General features: G+C 48.9%; 1 protein-coding gene across 1 annotated transcript; it reads right to left on the reverse strand.

The window, feature by feature from the left end:
* Positions 1-11,344: 11,344 nt before the first annotated feature.
* Positions 11,345-15,965, reverse strand: LOC119452757 (proteoglycan 4-like). The gene is made up of 2 exons (XM_037714707.2): positions 14,820-15,965; positions 11,345-13,446 (listed from the first exon to the last, which is right to left on the reverse strand). The coding sequence occupies exons 1-2, from the start codon at positions 15,963-15,965 to the stop codon at positions 12,994-12,996; spliced, it is 1,599 nt and encodes a 532-aa protein (XP_037570635.2). The 3' UTR covers positions 11,345-12,993.
* Between the last annotated feature and the right edge of the window lie 1,552 nt (positions 15,966-17,517).

Consider the following 17,517-nt stretch of genomic DNA (forward strand, 5'->3'; position numbering starts at 1 on the left):
GTACTTCGCCAAATCACGCTCGGCTTTATCCCACCGGTGAACGCGCGCATTTTAGAGGAAACTGCCACTCGAGGTGCTGCGGATTCTCCAGTAGATTTCCACGTGCGCATGCGTAGAAACACTTTTCCCATCACGTGAGATCTCTTGGTAACATGGTACCGGGCGACATCCTCCCATCCTGTAATAGGCTTCTTATGTCTACTAATGGCTTCAAAAATAAATCTTCTCTCTCTCTCTCTCTCTCTCTCTCTCTCTCTCTCTCTCTCTCTCGTTGCTTGTGGCGCTCGCGTTGCACGTGCTTTCTTTCGTTACTCATGGTGCTAACGCTCTAGAGCAGCAGCGCTTGGGCTGGTTGAGAAACGTGCAAACTACAACGTCTAAACTACAAACTGACCAACTCAGAATACAGTTTTCGCGGCGGTAACACAAAGAAAGGCGAGCGTCTGCTGTGCCTGTCATTCTAGGGCGTGAGTGAGTGAGTGAGTGAGTGAACTTTATTGGGTCCACAATAGACGCGAGTAAACTCGACGTCACCTGGCTAGGCCCACTCGGGGACCATCAGGTCAAACCTGATGGCCCTCTCGCGGGCCCTCTGGACTGCCAGGATTTGAGAGGTCTGATCCTGGGCCTTAATAAGCATCATCATGTCCTCTTGGGTGAAAGGGGGACCGGCAAATGCGCAGCCCCACAGGACATGCTCGAAGTCCGCATAACCACCACACAGGGGGCAGTCCGGGCTTGGGAACCGTTCGGGGTACATTGTGGGCGTCAAATAATATGTCCAAGTACGACGCCATTAACAACGCCGTCCATGTTTCGCACATCAGCAACGAGATCTGAAGCGGCGAGCTTGAATTACACGTTAATTCATTGCGAAAGAAGCCACAGCGATTAGAAATGTGTGAAAGAAAACGAGTACTGTTTGTTTATTTTTTTCTGATTTCAAGTACGCTAACAACAATCCTGGGTGGTGCATGCCATTCATAATTGGATACTAAGTATAGATACTATTTTTCTTTTTCGTTTTTTTTTGGAGATGTTAGTCTCAGTAACATAGGCACGCGATCTCTTGGGCAACCGATTTCAATGGCTTTGTACGCAGCAGTCACATTTCTCACCATGCCCAATAGCGTTAACAATAAAACGGCATCAGAGAATTTTCTCTTGTGGCAATTATAACGCCGTTGCACGTTAAAAAAGATGAAACGTCAAGCAGCTCACACTCCCGAACTTCTCTTATTCAGGAACGATTAGCATCACTTTGCAGGAAACGGCCACGAGCAATTGAAAATGCGAAGACTTGCGAGGGCGTGCAAATGATACAGTGCTTCGTGATAAACACTGCGCAATGGCCAATTGTGTAACTGCGACAGCTGTGGTTCTGTCTCACATGCGCCTCTCAGGCTCCAAGACAGCGAGTAGAATTTCCGGCAAACACCCACATTTACGCTTTTAATTTCGGTCATAACATGCTATTGCAATTAATTAATTTCTCGACATTGTGCGCTCAACCACGACAGTGCTTCGCATTAGGCGCTCCTGCAGCGCACTTATTCTCGAAAAGGGACAGCATTCAATGAAAGCGCCCGTATCTACGAAGCTTGCTATACCTCATCGTAAGGCTCCCTCGTGAGGCTCACTCGATTTATCACGCGAGACGTATCAAAACAAGGCCTGTGAACAGATCAATGTGCGATTGGACCCTGTACAGCGCGCGCTTGTCTCATTTGAAAATTTCCCCGAAATAAGCAGCTTCCCGGGCTGGTATAAGTGTCTCCCGTTTCCGAGGGTATTGTGGCACTCAGAAACACAGAGAAACTGTGTACCAAGCTTGCGAGATGACGTGGCAACGCTTGCCAGCGTGTAAACGCAGTCACTTGTACCACGTGCACCAACGCAAACGAGAGCGCGGTTGCACAGACAGGAAAGGGGGCGACCGGTTACGTTCGAATCTGCCCGCTAGGGGACGAATCGGCGCTGACGCCACGGACAGAAACTTGAGGTTGCCTCGTCTATACCAGAAAGCAAACAGACCCGAGCTTTTCTTAAACTACTTATTATAGTTTTTTATACTACTTATAGCTCACACTACTTATTCTTTCAATAGGCTCTCCTAAGAGTACTCTCGGTACTCTTAGCACTCTCAGTACTCTCCTTAAGCTACCACTCCACCGATCTGAATAAACATTGATGCACCTAAAATAAGAGGTTAGATTCTGGGGAACCTTGGGAACAGATTTTATTTTATATAGATCTGATATAATTTACAGAAAATGCGGGAACCCTGAACACTTGAAAGAAATTGTAACTTCAAGCTCTTCATGGCACGGGAAATGCAGTTACTGCGCACATATAAACGCAGCAAAGGAAAGCAGTTGCTGTCCTGAAAAAGACGGGTAACCGCGTCTATTTATTTATTTATTTATTTATTTATTTATTTATTTATTTATTTATTTATTTATTTATTTATTTATTTATTTATTTATTTATTTATTTATTTATTTATTTATTTACAAAATACTGCAGGCCCAAGCTAGGGCCCATGCAGGAGGGGATCAAAAGGTTTACACAAGCAAAAAAAAAAACATCGAATCAAATTCATTACAGATCATGAAGAGAGAAAAAAAAAATATTATATACATAAACGTTACACATCAATGAGCACCCTATGGCCGTGAAAACAATTATAAAGATTGCAACGTCTAAAGATTCGTTTCAGTGGCATTCCTTGTTCCAACTATAGGAAGCAAATTCTAGAGACTTCGGAAAGCAGAATATTGATTTAGTGCCTCAATTTGTTTTATTGTTGAAAATCAGCAATATTCTAAATTACCGAAGCACAGTGTTTCAGGAATCAATAAGCCAGCACCAAAAACGGATATCGCAGTTCTGTAGATAGCACCTGCAAGAACACCTGAAGAAGACAAATGTGATGTATAAGTTTACAGCTTAAGTAAAACCGTTGCTATGTTTAGGAGAGCTTCGCAAAAGACTCACAAATCACTCGTATATGTCACATGATGGTGTATAATATTCCAATTTTGTCCGCTGTGGATGTCTTAGTATGGGCAGTTTACAGAGTTGTGATGCTGTTTTTACTGTCGAGTTAGAGTTATCAACGTGATGCATACGTATGCCATTTTAAAAAACGTTTCTAAAAACATCGAAGGCTTTATTAAAAGTATTTTTGTGCATGTGTTATGAAAAGGTGTACGTCTCACCGTAACGTCTTGACACTCGCTCCAGTTCGCTGCGTTGCCTGATATACTGCTACATCGGACCATGCAACGAGTAGCAGCATAGCTAATGACCGAACGAGCCGGAGCTAATGCCGAAACGTCACAATGTTTTGATCCCACGTGACCAGCTTCTGTATCATTGAGTATTGACAGGTACACCTTAAAGGAAATGAGACTGAAACTGGCACGTAGAAAACCTGCTTAGTAAGTTACTTGTGGCAGTTCTGAAGCTTGTCAGTACATTTTCGGGGGTTTCGTTGTCCGGAACCATCGAGATCCAGATCATTACTCATCATATAGCAACCATTATTGTCCCAACAATGTCCCCATTTATGGCAATACTTAAAAATAAAAATATTGAAAGCCTCTCCCCCCCCCCCTTCCCCCCGTCCTCGTCTTCGCCAATCCAACACCGTTCTAACGCTTTTTTGTTCAGATTTTCTCACCAAAAGTATGGCAATCTGCTTCGTTAAAATCATTCATGCAACGCAGATCAAAGAATCTCCCAAGCTAGTTTTAGAAACTCATTCGGTGGCAGATTGTCACCTCGAACACTTTTGCAAGATTTTCGAGCCGTGTTTCGAAAATCTGTCGCTTGTTTCAGAAAGCCAGTCTTGTGTCAAAGACTCAAAGTGGATTTTTTATCCGTTCGCGGAGTCTCCTGTGTATAGATGCCGTCTATATGAACGCAAGAAGACCGGAATGGCAATACCAAAGCTGTTTAGAAACTACGTCACACGTTGTGCGAAGCTCTACGTGGGATCTCGCGCATAAATCTTCAACTTTAAGCCTACAAAGCTCAATTTCGAAGTCTAAGAAAGAGCAGCCGCCCACTGGCGTGTCAGATTACGTTCAACTTTGATGCGTGCCCATAGACAATGGGCACCAGCGCTATTCGTGAAGCTGCAGCTTCAGGACGGACTACATTTGAGCATAGCTGCGTGAATTTTACTTCGGAGAACGGGTGCGTTTTATAGGAGCGGCCTGCATTACCTTCAAGACAAGCTTCGCGTCCCTGTATTAGCTCAGGTTAGCTTTTGTTCGCGTAAGATCCCCGGCTCATCTCCAAAATACCATGACGCGAAGGTACCTTGCAGGAAAGCTGCCTTTCTAGGAAACGTACTTGGTCCTTAATAAAAGCACTTCCGAGTAAAGCTGTGCCAGAAAAGCCAGAATAAACTTTAGTTTGAAGTAGCGCTCGTCCTGTCTGGCCTTCCTTCTTCTGTTTTCATTTCTTGCGCTTTAAGTCAAGTATGAATTCGTACAAACTCGCCCAAATTTCAGTTCTTGCAAACTATCATTTTTTATTCATTTCGTGTTCACCCCAGCGCCGGTTGACAGCTTGTTGTCATAGATTTCAAAATGGTATCTCTTATTTGAGCCGTTGTGAAGCGCAAGCAGTTCTCAAAGGAATTCCAAGTTGAGTCTGTGGCTGCTTTAGAATAGAATCAAATTCATCTTTACCGATAAATAATTAACTCTATAGGACCAAGCAGTCGACGTCAAAATCTATGGCCTCATGATAAGCGGAAGCGGCATCATCACGGCGGGCTCGCAACCCGCCTGCCGTTTTTGCATATTTTCTAGCTTATAAAGCCTCGGCTCCCGGTAAGAGTAGATTTTTTTTTATTGCGATGGTAATTATATGGACACTTCAGGCGCATTCCTGCCGTCGCCGTCACCGTGAGGTTCCGTATAAAGTCCAGGGGCGACAAAATCTTCACCGCGCGCCGTCTTCCAGTCGCGTGCAACGCGCGCGCACGCCAGGCAGCAAGGCTTCGGGGGGATTGTAGGGAGAGAGGTAGGCTGCGTACTACGCCGCGCCTTCCCGCCGGGGCGGCTGTAACTTGAAATCTGCGGCGGGGGCAGAGTCCTTGCTCCCTGCCCTGTGTTTTCGCGGCTTAGTTCACGCCTGTGCTGAGCGGCGGGACGAAGGGCGATTCGCTCGCTGCTGCTGCCGCGCCTCCGCACTACAGCGTTTTAACGGCGAGTTTCCGCGGCCATCGAGTGAGAAGCGTTCATGTCTGCATGTGTGCGCGTGACACCATGCTTGTTAATTTAGTTCGTACATCTATGTTCACAAGTTTATACGGCCGATAAAACTACTATCCTTACCAGACTGAACCAGAAATCTGCACCAGGGCCTGATGGGATACCAAACAAAATGCTCAGAAAGCTCGACGATGAATCCATCCGAGCTCTCACAGACTACATGAATAAGTGTTCGGTTCGCCAAGCAAGCGTTCGGTGTCGGTAGGGTGTAACACACGTTGCCCACAACAGATAGCAGCAGAAGCAGAAGATAGAAAATCCCATCCGGAAATCAGCGGGTGAGAGCACGGGTACAGCACGGCAAACTGTATGTGAGGGAGAATCTCATCGATATTTAGTACAGAAGGCAGAAGGTCTAATAGTGTTCCCTTCGGCTGCAACCAGCGTGGGACTATCGTAAGGCGTCATAACTTTCTTTAGACGGGAACACAAATGAGCATTCAAAACAGACAAAGCCGCACCAGTATCCACTAAAGCATCCACGGGCACCCCTTCAACATGCACTCGAATCATATTGGATGGGCGCGCTGGAGGAATTTCAGTCTTGTGTGTGTATGCCGTTTTTCCTCCGGAAACTGCATCGCTTAGTTTTCCGCGCGAACGGTAGAGGTAAGTGAGGCAGGCCGAAGTGGTGACGATGAGCGGCGGAAGGGCGTTGGGGAACAGCGTCTGGCTGAACGGTAAGCGCCGCGTGCTTCAGGTGATGCAGGCGGAGATGGAGAGCGCTGCAAAGGTGGAGAGTAACGCCGCCCTTGTTAAGAGGTCCCACTATAAAAATCGCGCTCACACATATCGTAGCCTCGACGCTCGTCTTGCTGGAGCTTGCGGCAAAAACGTGATACGTGGCCCCGATATGTAGGGGGTGTTCGGTGTACCGTGTGACAGTGAGGTCAGATGGGCCGATGAAGGCACTGGCGGAGATGACGGGAAGTGAACCGTGGGCGCAGTAGCAACCGACGCGTAAGTTGGTAGCGGCAACGGAGAAGTGACGTGGCTGAGAGGCTTGGCAGCAACTTGCGCGTATGTCGATCGGTAGTGCGGTTGTCGGTAATGAGTGAGGGACAGGAGCTTGTACTGGCACAGCGCAGGTCAAGGACGCCAGTTCTTCCCTGATAACATCACGCAATGACGCACCAAAAGGTTGGCTGGGACAGGTCGAAGGTGAGGGTAACCCCATAGATTGCAACTCTTCGCGTATGAGCGTGCGTATCAGCGTACGTAGATCGTGGTCCACCGTAGAATGGGCATCGTTAATGTCGGGATGTAGGCGGACAGACTCGAGCTCATCGAGGCGCTGACAAGTGGTAACGACGTCAGCGACGGTAGCCGGACTCTTAGTGGCGAGGGCATTGAAGGCAAGAGTTCCAATGCGTTTGAGAATGTGGCGTACCCTGTCCGACTCCGACATTGAAGAATTGACACGTCGGCAGAGTGCAAGGACGTCCTCGATGTAGGAGGTGTACGACTCGCCCAGGTGTTGTTTGCGAGCATCGAGGCTTTTCTTGGCGAGAGTGGACCGAACGGCCGGTGTGCCGAAAACTTCACGAAGCTGGTGCTTGAAGAGAGTCCAGTTGGTCAAGTCGGTCTCGTGGTTAAAGAACCACGTCTTCGCCACACCAGACAGATAGAAGGAGACATGGCGGAGTTTATTACATCATCCCAGTGATTGGCGGAACTGACTCGTTCATAATCGTCCAGCCAGTCTACGACATCCTCTCCGCGAAGACCAGCGAAGAGATGGGGGTCACGCTGGGGGCTGTTGATAAAGGAAGGAGGCACTTGCGATGTCTGAATGGTGGCAATAGGGGCGCCAGGCTGCACGTCCTGCGGCATGTTAGCTGACGGTGGGCGCAAGCGGCGACCTGAACGAAGCTCCAGGAGGCAGACCGGATGGCCAGAGGACGTAGGACCGAAGAGCACACTCCACCACTTGCGACGTCTCTGTTGGGACGACGTTTATTAGGCCCGGGAGCTCGTCAGCGAACCAGCGCAGCACATAGGCGATGATGATGATCGCATATACAGGCGAAGAGGAGGATAGGTAAAATTGTGAGGATGATGATGATAACATACAGATGATAAAGATGTGCGTAATAAACGCCCACGCTCCAGAGTGTACCTTTAATACGAGGGTGATTCAAATGAAAACTCTAAAAGCGAAATAAAATTTTGATAATTTGTATGGTTGATTTGGTACTTGGCAATATTTATCCCTGCGGGTGGGGTTCAGTGAATGACCAACATACAGCGGAAGGAAGCAGCGTCAGTGCAAAGATGGCTACTCCATTGTTGGCAGGCGCCTTTTTAAAGCAGCGATATGTTATGCTTTTTTTTCCGGCAACGAAGTTGTTCAACCAGTTGAAATTTATCGCAGGCTGAAAGAGCAGTACAGTTCTTCTTTCGTGCTTGTGTTGGAAGCTTACGAGTGGGCTAGAAAGTTTAAGAGCGGCGTACCTTGTGTAGAGCACGCCCCCGCGACTGGGCCATCTGTGCTGAGTATGGGGACGCCGAAGAAGACCGCGTTGAACAGCCGTTTTTTTCTGTATTTTCCTGGTTCCTTCTTTTTTTCTTTTTTTGCTTTACAAGTACACTTCGGTTTTCAACAAGACTACGCAGGTGGCAATCAAAAACAGTGATAGTAGAAGTAAACACAAACAAGGGGCTCTTTTTATTGTTCAAGCAATTGAAAAACAAAATGATACGCGTCTAAAGTACGTAAACACATTATGGTAAATAAACCTTGGCCCAGCAATCACGTGTAAACAGTGTGGACTTGTGAATTCAGGTGCATTGTTACAGCGTGACATGGCCAGAACCCAATACTTCTCGATCAGCAGTTAAAACAGTCCTGGTTATGAACTTTGAATACATGGCACCTTATTCGCTCAACCTCGACCCCAGTAAATATGTGATGCAGAGCAAGCGTTCCTGAAGTGGTGAAATTCATGGTGCATCAGCGGCTACAGCGACAACGAAGAGAAATCTTCTCGTGAGGAGTTCATTTATGGCAAGGAGACTACGTCGAAATAAAAGTTATACTTAATTGTTCTCTAATTCCTTATTTGACTCATAATAAATATTAAATTTCTCATTTAAATGACACTCGATGAATATGCGCCAACTTCGCCTTCAATATGTTCTGTCAATATAAAGTGGGAGTTCTTTAATATACAAGGAATTCTATTGAGATTGGAGCAGTGTCTGGTGTATTAAACTGGCACTTCACACTGCACTTATTTGTTTCGATGTGGAAACTCATGCAGTGTCTGGTGTATTAAACGGCACTTCACACTTCACTTATTTGTTTCAATGTGGAAACTGATGCCAGTGTTTCGTTTGTAGAATCACTGTACCTGCGGTGCTCCAGCTTGTCGCTAATCCCGCCACTAGGGAGTGACGTGCCCGCAGGCTGCCGACCCGCATTAGTGACGCGTGGAAGAGAGCCTAGAGAATCGGATTAGCGCCCTGGTCGCTTAGCGAAAAGAGTTTTCGCGATTCGTAATTCAAGTGCGAGCGAAGTGGCGGCACTTCGGCGTCTGAGCGCGCCCTGAGCGACGCGGTTCCGTCCATCAGAAGCGACGCTGGCGTTCGTGGCACGTAGATCTAGGCTGAAGGGGTTTACTGGCAGAGATCACCTCGGGAGCTTCTGTCTGAACAGAGTGGAACGAAGAAGCATTTCTGAGCGGCACCTACTGTACTAATTTTGATTGAACTGTCAGCATATATTGACGTCAACGCGCAATAAAATTTGTTGTTAGTCAGCGCCGTGGTTTGCCTCCTCTTGCCTTGTTCCGGTTTTCAGCGTGTTAAACTTCATGTTCAGAAATGTACCAGCCGGTACCATTTAAGACACTTCTGCGATTTTGATTAGGTGTGTTGCGTTTAATAGTAGAGGTTAGATTACTGCAACTTTTGGATGCAGCGTTGCATTTATTTTTATTTAGGCCTCAAATTTCATTGCGAAAATGACCGAATTTTTCTAAAGCTGGAGGAAGAAGTTATGCAGATCGAACTGCACATGTTGGAATTGAAGTGAAGAAACTGTTAGGTTTTCATGTGACAGCATCAAATGGTCCATTGAGTGAAAAGGGCGGCGGCGTCTGTAGCGGCGAAACGGCACCTAAATTCCCATTGGCTGCGACGCCACGTATGAGCGCGCCTCAGCGAAGCTAAGCGGGCGAAAGGGTACACCTGATGCTGCGTTGGCGCACCAGGTGCTGCGTGAGGGGAGAGGGTATCGCTGCGATGCCACGTAACCCTCGCTCTCGGAAGCCGGCGGGCTCCTCTCTCTCTCACCCGCATTGGGCTTAGCTGCCACGCATGCCTGCCGGCCTTGGTGGCCGTTGCTGCGTCCTCAGTCTCTCGTCGCGCACGACGTTGGTGGCATGCGTCGTTCGCACCGCTGGCGGCGGCGGCTGCTGCTGCTGCTCTGGCAGCACGTACCGCTATGGTACGTACATTACTCGCAGCGCAGAACTCGGGACTGTTCTGCGGTCTCCAATTTGGACATTGATGCCTTCGCATTCACAACTTATATGAAGGGCTTAGGTATGGTAAAACTTTATTAAGGTCCTTTGGAACGCGCGTCAGCACGTAGCGGACATACCCTAACCCGGCTCTGTTGCACAGAATCTATCCAGAGATACAATTGACCAATGTTTGCCAGCTATGCTCAGACCTAGCTAACTTGGAACACGTGCTCTGGCGGCGCCCCGCGTCACGCGGCGGCGACGGCGTCACGTCGTCTAAATGGGAGGCTGCCTTAAGCAGCGCCTTCTTCTTCTTTCTGGGGTTTTACGTGCCAAAACCACGACCTGATTATGAGGCACGCCGTAGTGGAGGGCTCCGGATTAATTTCGACCACCTGGGGTTCTTTAACGTGCACTACAACGCAAGCACACGGGCGTTTTTGCATTTCGCCTCCATCGAAATGCGGCCGCCGTGACCGGGATTCGATCCCGCGATCTCGTGCTCAGCAGCGCAACGCCTCAGCTCACTGAGCCACCCCGGCGGGTCTTGAGCAGCCCCGATCTTGAAGCACAGCTAAGGGCTGTCCATCGGGCCCGCGAGGCAGCAGAGAGAAGTGCTTAGGTGTCCTCGGATTTTTTAAGACACCAAAGTTACTTAAATGTGAATAGTTACTTTGCTTGGAAACACTTCGATTAACCATCGAAGTGTTTCCAAGCAACTTCTATCGCGCTTCACTCCTGGTGCCTCTCGCAATACGATCGTCGACCATTTATCGCAAAAAAATCGGTCGCGGGATATCAATCGTGTTTGGTAGATATTGTAGAACTTCGAAAATACATGCCAGCACTATACGTTAACATATAGAGAAAGTGGTACTCTCAATCGGAATTCAAACATTTCCGGCGAGCGTCTTCTCTGAAATAAGTGCAGCTCACTCGTTTCCTGCAAGAGCAAAATGTGTGTTTACCTCTGAAAACTGCATTTGAAGTACTAAATATCAGAACAGAACATGTCAATTTACTTCAGCGCGGCTTATGAGGGCCGCGTTGAACGACACACTTGCCCGGCATATTACAGCTCCGAAGTATTCACAATAGAGAGAGAGAAATAGAAGAGAGAGAAATAGAAGAGAAGAAAGGCAGGGGAAGTGTTCACAATAAGTTATAATTTGCCTTATTCGACCAATGCCTCTCATTGTAAAATCGGGTACTGTCTGTAAGGTTGCTCCTTTCCTGTTCAAGCTGTCGCCTCTCCGTCTCGGTAACGTGCGGGTAAAGCTCACCGAATTCCCGGGTCATGTGCCTGTGAATTTGATCATATCGTATATGTATACGAGTATATATATATATATATATATATATATATATGTATATATATATATATATATATATATTACACAGAGATCTGTACGCTTCCATAATTGATGTGGTGTTATCAGACATGCGACTTATATGGTTTTATTATAGGGCTGCCACGCCCACATCGGAGCCGCATTTAGGCCCGCGACCTGACACACTAAAATCCAAAGATGGGTGCAGTGCCAATGAACGTCTCGCAGGCAGCACACACAGCGCGAGCCACACACACACCACGTTCTCAACTACAGTCGTTTATAACGCAAGCTGCGTCGATGCACGCTACTGAGACGTATCTAAAGACTAACAGCAAAAGATAGCACGTTGCGTCTCACGCATGTAGCCTGCTTAAGGTAACGTGCTGCCCTTTAACTGCCAGTCAAGCATGGTCATACTTGCATAAAGCAATGTAAGAAACACGAAAAAAAAGCATAATGCTGCTGTTCGTAACTAAAGCGCTGCTTCACTGGCTGATACACAAGGTCTGGGCAGTGATGAACAGCTCTGTATATGAAGTCACTTCGAAACTCTGCGCAGCGATATCACGCATGTCGAAATGGCGCCCTGCGAAAATTGTTAAATCGCCATCCGCATAACGTTTGCTTCGTCGAAATGACGCCGTGTCAGACTTGGTTCACGAGATCTCGAGAGATCGTTCCGAAGAAAGGCCGCGTGTTCTAAGTCGCTACAGCTTCGTAAAATGTGCAGGTTACCGCGTGGTCGCACGAGGCAACATCCACGCGGTAGCCATCATTTCGATCGTTTTCGGCTTCCGCGTTTGCGACGGCTACGCCTAGCGCGTGAGAGGCGAGACGTTCTGTCTTCGACTGTGTCGGTGGCTTCGACTTTCACTTCAGCTCTCTCGACTCCGCCACTGGCTGCGTCACCTCCTATTGCCGCTGACGTAGAAGGCGGGAAGTCAGCGCGGCCGTCTGGAGCTGCGACGTTTGTGGGAGCCGGTGCCTCAGGCCGATATGTGATAGATTGTCGCTGGGAAACCTCGGCTTGGTCTTTGGCTTCGGCTATAAAAGCTGTGACGTCTGTGGGAACCGGTACCTCGGGCTTATATGTGATAGCTTGTCGTAGGGAAACCTCGGCTTGGTCTTTGGCTTCGTCTATAAAAGCTGCGACATCCGTGGGAGCCGGTGCATCGTGCTCATGTGTGATATCTGGTCGCTGGGAAACCTCGTCTTGGTCTTTGGCTTCGCCTGTAACTAGACCAACGGCGCCGCTCCCCACATCATCCGCCATTGTCGCCGAAGGCCGTGAAACATCGGCGACGCTATCCAATACCAGGGCGTGCAGAATGACGGCCGTCTCATTCGCAGTCAACGGCAGTTGTGCAGCGTCGGCTTGGTTTTCGTCGTCGTCTTTGGTTCTGCCCGTAACGTCACTGCCTACGTCATCTGCTGGCACCGAAGACAGCGGGGCATTAGCGTCGCTATATAATGTCAGAGCGAAGGCTCCGCTCCTCACGTCAGCCTCCATTGTCGCCGAAGCCCGTGAAACATCGGCGATGCTATCCAATGCCAGGGCATGCAGAATGACGGCCACCTCATTCGCAGTCAACGGCAGTTGTGCAGCTTCGGCTTGGTTTTCGTCATCACCTTTGGTTCTGCCCATAACGTCACTGCCTACGTCATCTGCTGGCACCGATGACAGCGGGACATTAGCGTCACTATCTAATGTTAGAGCGCCATCGCGGGCATATCCATCAGGCATATTTGCGGCAACTAGAGCCCGGTCAACTTCGGCATTGTCTTTCGCTAAGCCTTTAGCGGGACTAAAGACGCCACCACATTGGTCATCCGCTACTGGCACCCTCGCGGGAACATCGACGTCAAAGCAGCTGTCCCGCGCCATTAAGTAATTGGTAGCTACGAACGCCTCAAGCGTATTTGTAGCCACCAGTGCCTCAGAAGTTCGGCTTGTTCTTCGGAGCGATCAACGAGGACACTGCTTACGTCATCCGCAACAGTCGCTGGCGTAGCACGCGGATGAGCATCAACACGACTGCCCGAATCCAGGGCGTTCGCTGTGGACGCGTCGTATTGCTCGGTGGTGGCCGGTGCCTGGAGGGATGGTGATGGAGGGCTTGTTGGTTCTCTCACTCCTGTCCGAAACTCCGTGCTTGCTGGAGCGATGGCAGGCTCGCTGGTGGTGGGGTCGCACGTTCTGGTGAGGTCGCGCCCGGGCTGTCGCGGCGGAGACGTTGCATCGAGCAGTGACGCAAGCTGCTCCAAAAGCTTGTCGCCTGTGCGGTTTAGGTCCTCCATCTCGCCCACGACCGCAGACAACGAGCTGCCTAATGGCAGCGTGGGAGGCCTCTCCTTAAAAAAAAAGAGGAGAAGGAACACAATAAGAAAACCAACTCATGTGTTCAGAGCCTTCATGGAGTTTCCTACTAAAATTACTAGAGCGAAATGCGGCGCTGCGATCGTTCAGCCGCCGCGGGAATGATGAGTAGTACCTGCATTTGTCCAACCTTCGTTCTTATTGCTTCTGACGTCCTAGCGGCGTGTTTTATTATGCTTTATCTCTCCAAATGTTCAAGAAATCTGTTTATTTTTAAACGGACAAAGGCAATAAACCTCAAACCTCGATATAACGAACCTTCGGTCTAACGAATTTCGCGATGTAACTATTTTTATTTCTCGATGTAAGTTCTATTGAGTTAACGAAACCTCGAAATAACGAAGTTCGCGATATAACAAAGTTTTTTTGCTGCAAGTACAACTTCGTTATATCGAGGTTCGACTGCACATGTCTAATCATATTTTGTTCAAATGACCAACTTGTCATGTAACACTGTCGTTTGCACCTAGAAGGACGACCTTTACGCAAGCTCTACCTACAATTTCAATGCTGGCTGAACCGCCATACGTCCTAGCGCCTAATTAACCTAATTTTTGTAGGCAACTCAATGGGAGTGATATAAGATTGGCGGCACTCGTTACCTCGTGAAGATGGCGTCAAATGAATGCGCACATGTGTACAAAATTTTTCATAAGTTGATAATTATTTGCGACACTTAAAAAGTGCTACGGCGTAACCCAAATAAAGCAAGTTCGGCTTGCTCAGTGCGCAGTAGCGCAAAAAGAATATTCTCGGGTGCACCACGCACTGAGTATAAAAATTAGAGCACGACAGGTTGTGTATCTGCAAGACAAACGAAGCAGGGTGATTGAGCGACATGATAAGGCTCAACATCGCACAGAAGACAACGTGATCACTAAAATCAATTCAGGCAGAATTGGCTCTAAATTTGGCCTGTGGCTCTGCATTAGCATTCACGGGACAATTGTAGCCCAAAATTACTAAACAATTGAAGGCCCAAATAAAAGTTTTGGAGTTAGTAGTATCTAACTTTCTCGTCTCAATGCAACAAGCTTCGTTCACATCAATTTAGCAATTGGTCAAGGCGGGCATTTCTGCTTTTCACTTGTATGATTTATCTTAACAGGAAAATGACAGTTGACCTCGATCTATCATGCTTTCGCAGGAAAGAATGTCAATTCAGCTATAGCAATCCAAAATCAAGAAAGGGGTCAACAGATGGAGTCGCACACTGTGGTGTAGAAGTTACATAAACTCGAAACGTAGGCCGGCCTATCTGGTGCACTTTATCCCTGTTTTTGTAACTTCTATACCGAAATTCAACTATAGCGAATGAGAGCGCACTCCCAGATCTCTTACGACATACCTTCAAAGATTGGCCACCTTCGGTCGGCGAGGCGATCGCAGCGCCCTCCGAGGCCTTCGACGACTCCGCCTTGGAAAATGCGTGGTCGTCGTGCAGCTTCCCCTTATGAGTAAATGTTTGACCTCGCGTCTTTCTTCTCTTGGTCTTCGAAGCGTGCGGCGTAACCGTCGTGGTGGGCGCTTCCTTCCCCCTTTCTGCAGCAGGTGGCGTCGCGGTCGAAAACCCTAGCGCTGACGGCTTGGCTTCCGCTGGCTTCGGAGAGTGTGCTCTCTTTACCGGTGCCTTCTCTTTCGGCGTGTGAGACCCGGACCTGATGCGCTCTCGCGTCTTGTGCCTGGGACCCATAATCTTGCGGCCAGGCGATATTGGCGCCGCTTTCTTTTCACTGGCCACTGCGGCGGCCATGGAGACCGATGGTCGTCTGCTCGCTGTTTTCCCGTCCGAAACCACTGCTTTTGCCGTCGCCGCCTGGTTCGCCGTCTGGTTCGCCGCCTTGGAGGCCTTGTCGTGCGCAGGGCTCATGACATCGGGTGCCGGCGACAGCGTGTTGGTCATGGCCGTCTTCTTACGGGACTTCGCTGCCATCGCTTGAGCATGAGAAGTGCCCTTCTTTCCCGGCGTCTTCTCCGGTGGTGACTTGATATCTCCACCCTTGGAGCTGACCGCGGCCACCGCCTTCTTGCCCAATCGCTTGAGACCCGACCCGGTACGCCTCCTTAGCGGCGGTGCTGGTTCGGGCGGAGACACGGCGTCACCGGGCGACGTCGGTAACACGGTTGAAATCGGTAGCAGCGGCGTCGTAGGGGAAAGAACGCCGCCGTCGTGGGAAGACCGGTGATCTTCGGTCTTCGGCGGCACCGTTGACGCCGCCGGACCATGAGGAGCCCCATTCTTGTCTCGAGTCTTCTCCGGTGGTGACTTGATCTCTCCACCCTTGGCGGTGACCGGGGTCGTCGCCTTCTTGCCCAGTCGCTTGGAACTCGACTCGGGACGTCTCTTTAGCGCCGCAGCTTGTTCGGGCGGAAAAACGATGTCACCGGGGGATGTCGGTAACGTGGTTGGTAGCAGCGGTGACGTTGGAGAAAGAGCGCCAACGCCGCAGGAAGACAAGCCATTTTCGGTCTTCGGCGCCGTCGACGCCTCCATTTGCGCAAGTATTCGGTGTGATTCGGAAGCGCTAAGCTTCCTATGACCTTGATGTCCTTTGGATGCCGTGCCACCGTGTCCGGATGCAGGAGGCAAGGGCTTCGCAGCAAGATCAGGTTTTCCCGATTCGGGTGCACCCTTAGTTCTGTCGAAAAGAAAGTAAAATGCGCAAATATGTCATGTGTTAGCACTCGTTGAACTTCGATTTAAAACCGTCAGGCTTGAAAAGACTTGAGGAGTAATGTTCAGAACTGATTCGACAGGACCTAGTTGGTATTGCATGACCTTTATGGCTGCGCTGCTTAGGTATCACACTGACACGAAAACACATTGCGGACAATGCGCAAGACCTGTGTCCGTTTCATGTTTACGTGTAAGTGTCCTCGTGAGTGCCATCTTAGCAGCGTAACTTAGATACGATAAATACTTGAGGAAAGGGCAACTATAAAAAAGCAAATGACTGGCATAACACCTAGATTAGGCTGATAAGTTACTTACGAGAGATGAGACATATTGGTAAAGTAAGGGAAAGTAGCGAAGTGGCGTGCACATGCTGTCAGTGCTGTCCTATAACAGCGACATTACCATTGTAGAGAAGGCAGTCCAGCGTATTGCAGGGTCGCGTGAAAAAGTTATGTTACTTAATCAGACGTTTAAAGGCGTTATTAAATGCGTTTAGGCGGGTAAAGTATTGTTTCCAAGACATAATTTATCCGAATTGAGGGGAAAAGGGTGATTATTACTGTAAAAAAAATCTGTGCGATTTAGCGGTAAATGCGGGAGCAATTCGGTAGCCCTGCGTCGCACCTCTTCGATAGCCCGGATCCACGATTTATACCGTGTTCACTACATTGCACGGTGTTGTTCAGGAGCTCACTCGACGCACGTCCTGCCTTTTTGAGGAGCGGAGATGCGGTGGTCCGGAGCAAGCCACCATCAGCTGCACTAGATTCAGCGAACGACTTTCTGTACCTCACAACGCGACATTGAAACAGAGAGATCTAAGGCCTTTCGCCTTAAAAACTTTCAATTTTTCCGCCAACGTCCGGCGCTCACCTCTAGTCGGTCAGCTACCAGTCCTCGCCCGAGGAGCTCGTCTGTAATTCTAAGGCTGTCACCGACTACAGCTTGGTTCAGTTTACGTTCCATCTTTAGCGATAATTCGCGTGACCAAAGCACCAGACACGTCGGCGTCCGCGGGCGAAACCCGTTACTGCCGCTTTGCTAATACAGCGCGCTTAGCATAGCGAAGAGAGTGGCCGCGATCGCAGATGCCGCTGCGTCCGTCACTAGTCACGCGAAATCTCGCAAAAATATCCCCAAAAGTGATCGTACGAGAATACGGCCTATATGTAGCACTCCCCTTTGCTCGAAATGTCGCACCGGCTAGCCGAGCAATTTGCTATTACAGGACCTTTATATCCGCGTTGTGGCAGCAGTGCGATCACGATCGTCGGTCATACATTTTTGGCAGCCATGTTAGCCAAGAAAACTGTATTTTGTCCCGGAGTTTATTATAGGTACACGTTCTTGATGTGTTCAAATATAAGAG

The sequence above is a fragment of the Dermacentor silvarum genome, chromosome 5 (genome assembly GCF_013339745.2).
Source record: "Dermacentor silvarum isolate Dsil-2018 chromosome 5, BIME_Dsil_1.4, whole genome shotgun sequence".
Taxonomy (NCBI): domain Eukaryota; kingdom Metazoa; phylum Arthropoda; class Arachnida; order Ixodida; family Ixodidae; genus Dermacentor; species Dermacentor silvarum.

What these genes read in the sequence shown, in the direction of transcription:
- LOC119452757 (XM_037714707.2), bottom strand. Translation starts at nt 15,965, where the DNA reads ATGGAGGCGTCGACGGCGCCGAAGACCGAAAATGGCTTGTCTTCCTGC. An exon ending in AAGGTGGCCAATCTTTGAAG is followed by an intron (nt 13,447 to 14,819) that starts GTATGTCGTAAG and finishes TTTTTTTTTAAG; the next exon opens with GAGAGGCCTCCCACGCTGCC.